A 12,342-nucleotide genomic window follows, 5' to 3' on the forward strand; every position below is an offset into this window, starting at 1 on the left:
TGACCTGAACAATGCTGTTTCACTGCAAATTTGTATATTTTGCATTTCTGCAGCTAAGCTTGCAGTTCAGTTTAGTGCCCTTTGACTTCTCTATGAAACTAATTTTTTAGTAGAAAACAACATACTACTAGTAAAAGATGATCTTAGAATTTCTGTTTAGCAGTGCAAATTTGGAGTTCAGAAATGAGAAACTAAAAATCAAAAGACACTGTATTCCTGACTACTGTAAGAATTATTTTTCTCTCAGGCAAGTCTTTCATTCAACCTCCTAATATTTGATTGCTTAGCTGGGAAATACTTTGCTGTAATATGTTATTGATCAGGTGGCAGAAATGCTGTGACAGAAGGTGTTGTTACTATTAAGTAAAATATTTGAAGAAAACTGATTAGCAACAACTTCACACAGTTTATGGTATATTTGTTTTTCGGATATATGTTTATCCTGTCACCTATTTTGCACTGGTATGTTCCAAGTTGATAATACAGCGAAGAAGAGAATTGAGCAAACACACAGTTGCTTCTATGACATACTGGAGTTTAGTTTGTTTTGGATGTGCAAGCTACAGTGTCAACAACACTTTGAAAATTCCTCTAGCATTTTCCCCAGTCTCTGGGTTTGTTTCTGCTTTTTTTCATATTGCAAACTGAGCAGCACGTTACCATCAATCTCGATCCCTGAGAACACTGTAATTAGATTTATCCTGCAGGAAACCCCATCTAGTGAATAAGATGGAAGCACTTCATGTCTCAGAGGTAATAATCCCTTGCAATCTATGAAGATTTGGATCAGAATGCCAAATATGAAAAAAAATTGTTCAGCAGGACATTGTGACAGAATTCGACAGATCATAATCTTTAAAGACTTCTAATAACAATGAATTCTGGAATATCCAGTGAGAGCTGCATGGTTGTTCCCAGGATGAACTGTCATTCAGCTGTGTGCCCTCTGGATCTTTCCTTGGATATGGCACCATACACATTATAATCTTTCAGTGATTTTGCAGAGCAGGTGTCATTACATTATCCACTAGTCTCCTCTAGTAATTCCCAAATCTTTGGGCCAATTTCAACTGAAAGGAGGAAAATCTTTGACCAGTCTAGCCAGAAGAAGTTCTGGGCGATCATACATCCAACTTCCAGCTAAAAGCATGACTAATTTCCAGTTAGAAGGTCAACATAGAAGCTTGAAGAATTTCAAGTTCAAAACCTAATTTCAAGTTCGAAACCTAATTTCAAGCTAGAAACCTAATTTTGAGTTAGAAGCTCAGCATTTTTTCCAGTCAAGTTCTAAAAAAATATCTAAAAAAGAGATTACACATTTCCTAAACAACCTCTTGTTATAATTACTTCTCTAAAATTTAATAAAGAGGTCAAAATTTAATAGAGAGGTCAACAGAAGTGTCACAGTCAAAGGAAAGGCACATGGAAGGCAGTTGACACACATTTTGCTTGGCTTCCTCTAGTTAGCTGTTCAGCTCATAGCTGAGGTTTTTATGGCATAAAGAGAAACTGTAAAGAAGGAAGCTAGTGAACACATCAAGGATAAAAAAATGTTTTGCTAAGTCTCCTGTTTCCAGAATATCTTGGGGAAATTAATAACCACAAGATTGCAAGCAGAATTTTCGTTTTTCAACTATTTTTTCACCCATTTTTCACACCATGAACAGCATTTGCACTTAGAGATTTAAAAAGAGTATACATACAACTGTCCCAGATTATGAACTCTCATTTGCAGACACCTTTCAAATAAATGTAAACCACCTAGATGCATTTTAAGCAGAATTTAATCTATTTTGGAAGGCTGAATTCAGATGGGCAGGTCTGTTATGTACTGTCTAATCCTGAAATTCTTTCAACAAATCCAGGATTTTACTTCCTGTAACAGAGTTCCTTTAGAAACCCAGAAGAGTAAGAGAGTATCAGAGACTACAGAATGGATATCAGTGTCTCAGATGTAACACTCATAATTCTGTAGATTCATACAGATGGTAATGTACAGTCAGCACTGATGCTCTCAGAGTCCTGTATTTGACTAAACCTTGATTTATGAGCAAATCTCATGGAAGACAAATCTCAAAAAATGGTCACTTGCACTGTTTATGGCTTTCACCAGAAATGAAAACTTTATAAATATAATATATTCTTATCATATCTTAGTGATTTTAGACTTCTTGACCTCTGAATGTCCTAATACGGTAAGAAAATACAGGTTTTATTGAGTGAGTGGCTGTCATACCAGTTGTCTAGCAATAGAAGACAAAAGTCTCTTTTATGCAGTTTTAACTGAACATTTTATTGCACTTGATCAGTCACATCAATTAAAAAAAAACTCCTTAAATTATTTTATATAATTTAGTACATTACATCAGAGGCAGTAACGAAGCTGAAGACTTCTCCAAAGGAAACAGATTAGGCCAAATTTGTTTTTCAGACTGACTTCACTGTTGTTCAAATTGGTAGCTAGCCTCTAATATGAAAGAAAAATAGCTTAAAAGGATAGAAATAAATCTCAATTTAGAGGTAAAGGCTTACATTTAAACCACTCCATGAAATGGGTTATACATAACCCGGGCAATTGTGGTTTCTGTATATCAGCACTGCATCCAACAGTACTTAGTAATCTTGCAGTGTGTATTCTTGAAAGGGAGAGTGACATCAAAACCACTGAGTATTTCAGAGATCCAGTAACACAGACTGATTTCTTCTTATTTCAGACACGGGTATTTGTTTAACTGACAAATTGAATTTTTATTTCCTAGTCAACGATATCTTTCAATGACTGATCATCATTCATCCTTGAAATAAATATTACCTGATTAAAGCAGTAAAGGTTAAAGCATTTAAAACACATGCTGTAGATCTCAGAAATCAAGTCAAGATGTGTAAGGATATGAATTATTAGAGGATTTATGAAATCTGCTGCGAACAAATTAATTCATCAGTTGAGTCAAAGGTTTGTCAATGAATTCAAGAGCTTTTCAAGGAATGAAACATCTGTTGCATATTTAAAGATTCTGTTTATATGTAAATGTAGTAGATTATTCTTTCCATGGTGGGATACACAGTTTACATAAATGTATTTGGAAGTTAATGTGCAATTCCTTTCGTGTCCTTGAGGATCAGGGGCAATCCATGAAGGATTCCAGCAATCTCTAGTCCTCAAAGCCTTTGGAGTTATTAAGGCAAATTAGATCTTGAGTGAAGTTGAAAGATACATCCATAAATCTGGACAATGACATCATTGTCAAAACAACCTATTACCCCACAAGAATTAAAAGCAGCTATACTTTTTTTTAATATTTTTTAATTTTTTTTTCCTTCAAGGAATCAAGATTATGAGGCTTTTTAGAAACAAGGTGAAATTCTTTCTGGATTCTGTTTTCTTTCTGAGGCGACATCATAACCTAGGCTCTCATTCGTCCTACACTGAAGTACTAATCTCATTCTATTTTAGAAAATCTTTTGAGCTAAGACTTAAGTTCACTCTGCTAAAAGAATTTGTCTTTGTTGTGAAACAGTGCTAATGATGCAAAAATTTGGACTAAACAAAAGTTTAGCACTTCTTTTTCTTCTGTAAATCTATACAAATACTGTGGTGTAAATTAACATATTCTGTAGATCATGAAGAAATCATACCTGATTGTGAAGAAATCTGTTTAAAATAAATTAAAAAATTAAGGTTGGGAACCAATCTCAGAGTAAGGCTGAATACTCGAGGTTTTCCAGTTTCAAGTGTTTTTTGTAAAGAAGCCTACTTCTTTATAAGTCTGTGAGATAAATTAAGGCTACAAACCCCACGTCTTTAACAGTCACTCTTTTTCTAAGATATATTCTTTCTTTCTATGGTTTTTAAGTAACTTATTCTAAGTGTTAAATCTCGAAAAAAAAGTGGTCTCAACTCAGATTTTTCTGGGTGAAGTGAATCAGAAGATAACAGTGTGCTCCAAAGCAATTGAGAATTTGCTCACAGGTGAGGAAGATACAGATGTTTGATTTGGACATTAAGACTTAGCTATTATGGCATACGAGTCAAGTTTGCTATTTTGTGTTTTAATTATGATTTAATTACTGATACTTGCATTTAAACAGCCTTAATTACAAACTATGAATGATTTTCAGTCTGGTTTTGAGCCAGTGACACAGCATATGCATGCACAGGTATGGGTACAAACCAACAGATTGCTTTTAATAAACCAACTAGAGATATCATCTATCACATTCATCAGATATCTAGCAACAATTTTGTTACTTTTATACAATAAAAGCTATGCATGGCAACTTACTTTTTAATATAGAAAGTATTCCTGATGATTCATTTAAATTAAAGCAACTTTTAAGATAACTGGCTTGACAAATCCTTTGATGCCTTAGAAATCATACCATGATATTTCTCCTATTTTAATTTTATCTTCTGTTTTATTTATAAGCAAATACTTGAAAAATCTACCAGTAGTTTTACTCTTGCCAGTGTCACAAAAGTTTCATATTTTTTTTAACATAAAAGTGAACATTGGACAGGGGCTGAGAACTTGTTGAAATCAAAGATTTATTTTGCAGTGCAGTTACCCTTATGCTATGAAATTCTCTGTGCTTGGCTTATTGGCTTAATACATTTGTTACATTGAGAACTGATTCAGCAGAAATAATCTCTGACATGCTGGTCCCAGACGTTTGTGGTTTTTGGCACAAAGAGTAGCTTGATTCCCCCAGTAAAAGATGTTAAATTACTTCAGAGTTAGGGAAAAATACCCCCAGGGATATAGCAAAAATATCCCTGCCTTCCACATGAGCAGGCAGCACTCTCACATGCTTTAGGGGAGCTGACTGGTGAATTGTTTGACAAGCCCTCAGTTTAGCCTGTCTCCAGTTTACATCTCCAGCATATTTGTACACAGCTATATTACTTCCCTAAAAACTGCCACTTCATCAAGCTACCCCACTGCTTGATGTGCTGCATGGACAGCACAAAGAAGAAACACAGGAAATAACTTGTATAAAGCACTGGATTCTACTCACAGTATTGGAATAGGATTTTTTTGTGTTTAAACGGGAGTCATTTAATGAAGCTTCAGAGTTGCTTCCTAATATGCTTTTTTTGTGTATATGTGTGTGTGTCTCCTCAAAAGTATAACACATCAGGTTATGGTTCACACAAGTAATGAGGTAAATTGCTTAAAACAGGTCAGAAAGAAAAACAAATTTTATACTTAAGAGAATAGTTTTTCTTTTTGCATCATCATAGCAGCCTAGCAGGTCACAGATGGCATCCCATTTCCAAGAAAACACTACATTTTCATTTGGTAAAGAGATGTTTTGGCTAGTTTTGATCTGGTTAAGTCATATATCTGTTTACAAGGGTTGTGTATTCCGGGTTTTGTGATTTTGGTTATGAAGGTGTATGTTCTAGCCTCCCACAGATTACATTTTCATCTCATCTGCTTAGGAGGCTTTAAATGATGATTTTTTTTAACCCTTAAGGATAGCTTGCCATGTTATCCGCCCCCAAAAAAGGAAATAATCTGTCCAGTTTTAGTCTTTTTTGCTTTTTTTCTGTGTGCACTGCTTCTAGGCCTTTTCCCTTCATGCTTTGCTGTCAATCAAAACTCGAAAAAAAAAAAAAGTGAAATCAAACCTGAGGAAGCAAATACTTTTTATTTTTTCCTCAAGGAAAAAAGGGATTACGGGAATCAAACTCAACTGTAATCTCCATAAACCATTTCTATGACTACTACTCCTCATGGAAAGCAGTGTTCCATTTCTAAAATAATTTTTTATTTGTAAAGTGAAATGTGTAACACATAATAAAAGATCCTCTGAAGAACAACTAGGCTGATTTGGTTTAACCAGACCCAGAGCATAACTGAGGCTGGTCCACAAGCCTTTCAAATATTCCCAGATTTTTCTGAAACATTCAAAACTGCTCTGCACAAATACCTGCTACAAATCCAGTGGAGTTGACAAGTCTCATTATACAGTTCCCACTCCAGGCAATCAAGAAATCTGAGTGTTGCTGACATGATCCATTTATATACAATATTTATTTAAGAACAAAACTTTACATTTTCCTCAAATCACCCTTTAGCCAGACACTCAAAGGAAATGAATCAATACTTGGTAACACTTGTGGAAGCAGTCTCTCTGGTTTATTCAAGCTGAGTAACACATCATCTGGCAGACAAACTTTAAAGGACAATTTTGCAGCAGGTTATAAGAATTATACTACCCTGGCTTCTCAGAGTTAGTAAGATTTAGGACTAGCCAGAATATTTTTGAGAGAGAATGAGTTAACAATGAAAGGAATATCTGACTCACTGAGTTAAACTCTCAAGGTGTTATCTATTATTTTATGTGTTGTGCACACATTTAAGTGTTGTGCAGCATTTCCAGACATCCTCAGTGAGCATTTTCAAGCTTTTATTTTACAATTGAGGATACAAAGAGAATGACTTGAATACCTTTAAGTCATTGAGAATAACCAGAAGATGAGTTGAGAAATAAGCATACAGGTAGGCAAGATTTGGTGCCATGTCTTTTGGCACTGGGCTACAAGGCAAACTGGATTCTGGATAAGCAATCTGGCTGGCATCTACAGCTCTTAATTTTTAAATAATAGCATAAGCAGTTAGCCAGAACTCAGTTTGACCCACAGAATTCTTCAAACAATCTCAGAATTACTGAGGCTGGAAGGGTCTAGAAAACATTCAGTCCAACCTTCCCTACTCAAAGTAGGGTTACCTCAAGCCTGTGTCCAGGGTTGCTCAGGCCTGTGTCCAGCTGAGCTTTGACTCTCTCCAAGGATGTGGATTCCACAACCTCTCTCAGCAAACTGTAACAGTGTTTGGCCACCCTCGCAGCTGAAGAGCTTTTCCTTATCCTTAAATGGAATTTCCTGTTTCAATTTGCACCCGTTGCCTTTTGCCTTGGGCACCGAGAAAAGTACGGATCTACCCTCTTTATACCCTCCCATCAGGTGTTTGTGCACAGACAAGATCTCCCCTGAGACTTATATTCTTGAGGCTACACAATCCCAGCTCCAGTTTCTTAAGCTTCACGGCCTTGGTTTTTCTCCAGGATGTCCCCGTCTTTCTCGTGGGGAGCCATGAACTGGACACAGCACTTCAGATGTGTTCTCCCCTGGGCTGAGCAGAAGGGAAGGCTCGCATCCCTTGGTCTACTGGGCAGTGTTCCTCCTGGCACAGCCCAGGCACTGTGGGCCTTCTGTGCTGCCAGGGTACACTACTGGTTCTTGGCCAACCTGCTGTTGTTGTCGTCCCTTTCTGCAAAGTTGCTTTCCAACTAGTTGACCTCCAGTCTATATTGCTGCACAGGGTTATTTGACCCTTGCTGTGGGACTTTGTTGAACTTCATGAGATTGCTACCTGCCTTTTTTTCCAGCCTGTCACAGCCTTCCTGGATGGCAACATAAGTACCTGGTCTGCAAACCACTCCTCCCAACCATGTATTATATGTAAACTTGCTAAGGATTCACTCTGTCCCACCATTCAATTGATGAATGGCCAGTACTGGCCTCAGTATCAGACTCCAGAATACTCCACTAGTAATGAGACTGCAGCTGGACTTTGTGCTGCTGATAACAATCATTTAAGCCCAGAAGTTCAGCCAGTTTTCAGTCCATCTTATCTACTTATCTACTCCATGCTTCATCAGCCTGTATATCCAGGATGTTATGGGAGAAAGCAGTGAAATCATTGCTGAAATCAAGATAAACAACATAGACTGCTTTTCCCTAATCCACCAAGCCAGTGAACTGAAGTCCAGGGTTGTGATCCTGCTATTTGATTTGCCTTGTTCCCTTCTTTCAAGGTCTCGAACCCCATCTTCTCATGGTCACTGCAGACCAGGCAGAGCTCCAGGTATCCCTGTTGTTGTCTGATGGAAAAGGCCAGACCTGCTCCCTGCTGTCCTGGTCTACCCTTCCTAAATCCTGCCCAGATCTGCCCACTGCAGCAGTCAGGCAGGTGAGCCATCCTTCCACATCTCTGGGACGTGATGCCCATCAAAGCCAGGGCTCTAATGCCTTTTCTTTGCTCCTTATGGAAATGCATCAGTTTACAGACACTTTGGAGAACCCAGTCATGCTCATTTCCAGGAAGAAATCTGAGAGCTTCTTCAATACTGTCAACGGGTAACATGTAAAACACTGTGGCAAATGAAATGCTGGGGAGACTAAAGGTCTTCCAAAATGTTAATTTGATGAGTTTCATATTACAGAGTTCCTCTCTGTAGCACTTCTGATGCTGCCATGCTTAATTAATATCAATTAACTGAACCACCCCTTTCTTCTAATATAGCAGTAAACAACTGACATTTAAAAAAATTCTAGATGCCTGTACTTTCTGTGGGTGCCAGTTAGGCTTTCCAATGCTGAGTGCATCTGAAAATCACTGGCTTGCTTTGTTTTCAGACATACTGACATGTAAATGTAACCAAGCTGCTCTTTTTAGATGCACATCAGTTAATTTATCTCCTCTCTCTGTCAAAGAAGAGTGAACAGGAAGGCCACACTGTTACATGTGAAATGCTTTCAGGGATATAGCACATATTTAAAAAGTGCTTAGCCCCATTATGGTATTCATTTTGGTTGTTATCTGAGCCTAACACTTCTCTTAGGAAACCTAAACTAAGTCACATATGAGCATAGTTCAAATTTTAATATGGAGTTTGGATACATTCAACTTTTCAGTAATGGTAACAGCTTTTCAAAATGAAATCCTTTTACAAATCTTTCCCTGAAGAAACATGGTGTGAGGCACTTTTGATATCCCCGAAAATAACTTGTGTTAGAAAGATTCCTGAAAGGACTTTCATATACTTATTCATATTTTAACAATACATGACAGAGCTAAAGAATTCTCTGGTCTTGGGAAACATTTTCATTATGAGCCCAGTCTTACAAGGGTATTACATGAAAGATATCCTAATCTCAGAGGGACAGCTTGTTTTCTAGCTTTTTTTTTTCCCAAGTGGAGTAAAAATACAGAAACTGCTTGTAATTTGCAAGAGAAATTTTAATGGTAAAAGAAAACCATGTGCTGACATGCAGCCAACCAATTGTTCCTGTTAAGGGTGCTTTCTTCCCTTTGTTCTCCCTCCTGAAGGGAAGAGCTTCAAGAGTGTACCTAACTGTAATGGAAACTCATCCTGGCATTTTCAGGTGCAATTCTGTTTCCAGCTATGCTAGTGAGATTTTATCACTGACATAAAAGCACAATTGGATCCTGGAGGGTAGGCAGAATTTTACCGCCTGTTTATTAGAGAAATTGAAGTGTTTGAGTTTAATCTGTTTCTTATTTTCTTCTATTGTGAATGCATAATACTGAATTTGTGACTGTAAAATAGCAACTTTACTCTGCATCAGAGTCCTTAAGTACAATTGATAAGAAATAAATGCAGCACAGTACTGATTAAATAAACACCCTGTAGTATAAACACACACATCTTCAAACATGATCCACTTTAAAAGCATCCTTAGAATCAGAACCTATATCCTTGCTCCTCTTCCTAAGATGTTCTGAGGGTGTATTAGGTACCTGAGGTCATGGGACCGTTCTTACCATGTTTCTTTGGAATGAATGCATGACTACATGTATATTTTAAAATAATACAATTTATTAGTACTATGTTATGTTTTATTGTTGAACAGCCTCCTCGAACATATGTGGTGCTCGATATTCATGTACGTTTATTGTTACAGCAACTGGTAATTTCATGCTTGCTACTTTTTTGGTACTGCTGCTTTCATGTTTGCTATTTTCCCATCAGTCTAACATAATTGGCTGAGCAAACACCACCCACCTTTCATTGACTTCTTTTAGAACAAAATTCTAATTGCAGACAACTTAAGGAAGCAACTTAATGCTGCTCCAGGCCACACAAGTCTTCATTACTCTCAGGGCAGACAGGTCACTGTCTGCATGTTGGCTGCATGCACAAAAGGCACAGAGATCCACATACTGGAAAATTTATTGCCTTGCTTCTGAAAATACTGCAGGATGTACAATTTTAATTAGCCAGTCTGACTATCCATCTTCATTGTACACACGTTCATGGCATATGACAAAAGAATCCTGGTTTTTTTACTGCCAGTGATTACTCCCACCTTAAAATTCACCAAAAAAACGATTGAAGTTAAAAAGATAATTAAGAACAATGGGAAAATAATCCCAAATTTCTTGTCTTCTGCATTAAAAACCAAAGCCACTTTAAAAATAGGTCTTGCATGCTACTTACATATATGCACTCACCTTTCAAAAGCGAAACTACTTAGTATGGCTCTATTAAAGTGTTTTTTCAAAGCAATAGCAGGGATCTGGGAAGCCAAACCCCTCATGTAACATTCTATGGCATTGCTACTGAAGTATGAGTCCATCTGGATAGATTTTTTAATGGGGCTTAATTTTTTTTGGCAAGAACCACGTGGTTTCTACTGATCGTGTTTGTAATCTGTGAAATGTTACTGCGTCCAGCTAAGCTCTCCTGAGAATGGAGAGGTTTTCAGGGGTGGAGGAGGAACAGCTGTAGGCGAGCAGGCCTCTCTTGATTTTTTAATTTTCCCAAATGCTGGACCTTCGGCCCTCAGCAGCTCCCAGCTCCGCACAGCTGGCTGCTCTCTGCCACGCCAGCTGTGCCTTCCACTGCACCACATCTTCTCCCCACTTCCTTACCCACCCAGTTTTTTCACAGAGAATAAGTTTAGATCTCTTTCCCCCCTCCCGTGCAGAATCACGGAATGGGGCAGGCTGGAAGGGGCCAGAGCGGGTCACCTGGTCCAACCTCCCTGCTCCGGCAGGGCCATCCCACAGCACATGGCACAGGATTGTGTCTAGAGGGTTCTGGAATATCCCCAGTGAGAGAGACCCCACCCCTCTCTGGACAATCTGTTCAGTGTGTGGTCACCCACACGGTAAGGAAGTTCTTCCTCATGTTCAGGTGGAACTTCCTGGGCATCACTTTCTGCCCGTTCCCCTTGTGCTGTTATTGGGCTCCACGGGCAGAGCCTGGCTCAGTCCTCCCTCCCTTCAGATGCTCACACACATCGACGAGGTCCCCTCTCAGTCGTCCCTTCTCAATGCCCTGATCACTCTGTGCTGGACTCGCTACAGGAGCTCCCTGTCTCTCTGGTCCTGAGGAGCTCAGCACTGGGCGCAGCCCGGCCGTGCCCGGCCCGTTCCCCACACACAGCCCGGCCCGTTCCCCACACACAGCCCGGCCCGTTCCCCACACACAGCCCGGCCGTGCCCGGCCCGCTCCCCACCCACAGCCCGCCCCGCTCCCCACCCACAGCCCGGCCCGCTCCCCACCCACAGCCCGGCCCGCTCCCCACCCACAGCCCGGCCCGCCCCGCTCCCCACCCACAGCCCGCCCCGCTCCCCACGCCCGCCCCGCCGTGCCGGGCCCACCCCTGGCGCTCGCTCTGTGCCGCCCCCGCCGCCCAAACCTCGCGATACCTCCCGCGCTCCGCCGGCTCTTTTAAGTTCTCGCGATAGCCGCGCGGCCCCTCACCCCGCCCGGCAGGCCGGGCCGGGCTGGGCAGGGGCCGTCCCGTGGCCGGAGCGGGGCCGCAGCAGGGCCGGGAGCGGCGGGGCACTACCCCGAGGCGCCCCCCGGGCTCCCTCAGAGCCCCCTCCCAGCGGAGGGGCGGCGCTGGGTCCCCAGAGCGGCGGTGCCCGCCCGCCCCCGGTGCCTCCGCCCACAAGGCTGCGTTGGGCTTTGCACGGCCCAAAGTTAAAATGTGTGATGATGGTGCCCCAGGTAAGCGTCTTCCGTGTGTCTTACTTTACAGTATCCTTGAATTTTGCTTTTACAGTCGTTTATTGAAGTGTAAAAAAACCCCAGAAACCCTGACGCTCTACATTAAGTGGTCAGCTTTCAGTAGTTAGAAGCATTCATGATAATTTCGCCTTTTTTTTTTTTTTTTGGAGGAGTAGTGGTTGAAAGGAGCTAGGGTGTGACGGGAGGCCATTATCACAATGATTTAGCTTAAAATAGACAATGGCACATTTTTTCGAACTGTAGTGTAGGCAAGCATCTGAAATACCAGCTTTCTTCATGGTGGCAGGTGTACTGAACCCATGCCAGGAGGCCATGCCAGGTAATTTTCTTTGTTTTTAAAGACAGTACTCCACATGAATTATGGTTCTAGTTCAAACCCCACGAATTTAGTGAGTCAGGCTAGTTAAAGTAGCAATTCTTGCTTTGACCTGATAGGCTTTTGTAGCCATGGTGTTCTTAATACCACTTTTTGTGTGTGTGCGCATTTTTCTCATTTTGTTCTTTGTTTCTCACTAGATTTGGAGCTTGGTAACACTAGTACTATTGCCC

The 12,342-nt window shown here is 40.4% G+C and overlaps 1 protein-coding gene across 2 annotated transcripts in view; it reads left to right on the forward strand.

The window, feature by feature from the left end:
• Positions 1–11,523: 11,523 nt before the first annotated feature.
• ERCC6L2 (ERCC excision repair 6 like 2) overlaps positions 11,524–12,342 on the forward strand; it is a 43,533-nt gene continuing 42,714 nt past the window's right edge. For both annotated transcript variants that reach the window (XM_051777323.1, XM_051777324.1), the window contains exon 1: positions 11,524–11,772. In XM_051777323.1, the coding sequence (XP_051633283.1) occupies positions 11,751–11,772 (22 nt within the window). In that variant the 5' untranslated portion in view covers positions 11,524–11,750. The remainder of the gene's footprint in view (positions 11,773–12,342) is intronic.

Source organism: Manacus candei, unplaced genomic scaffold (genome assembly GCF_025592945.1).
Source record: "Manacus candei isolate 608988 ecotype Guabito, Panama unplaced genomic scaffold, ASM2559294v1 h1tg000010l, whole genome shotgun sequence".
Lineage (NCBI taxonomy): Eukaryota > Metazoa > Chordata > Aves > Passeriformes > Pipridae > Manacus > Manacus candei.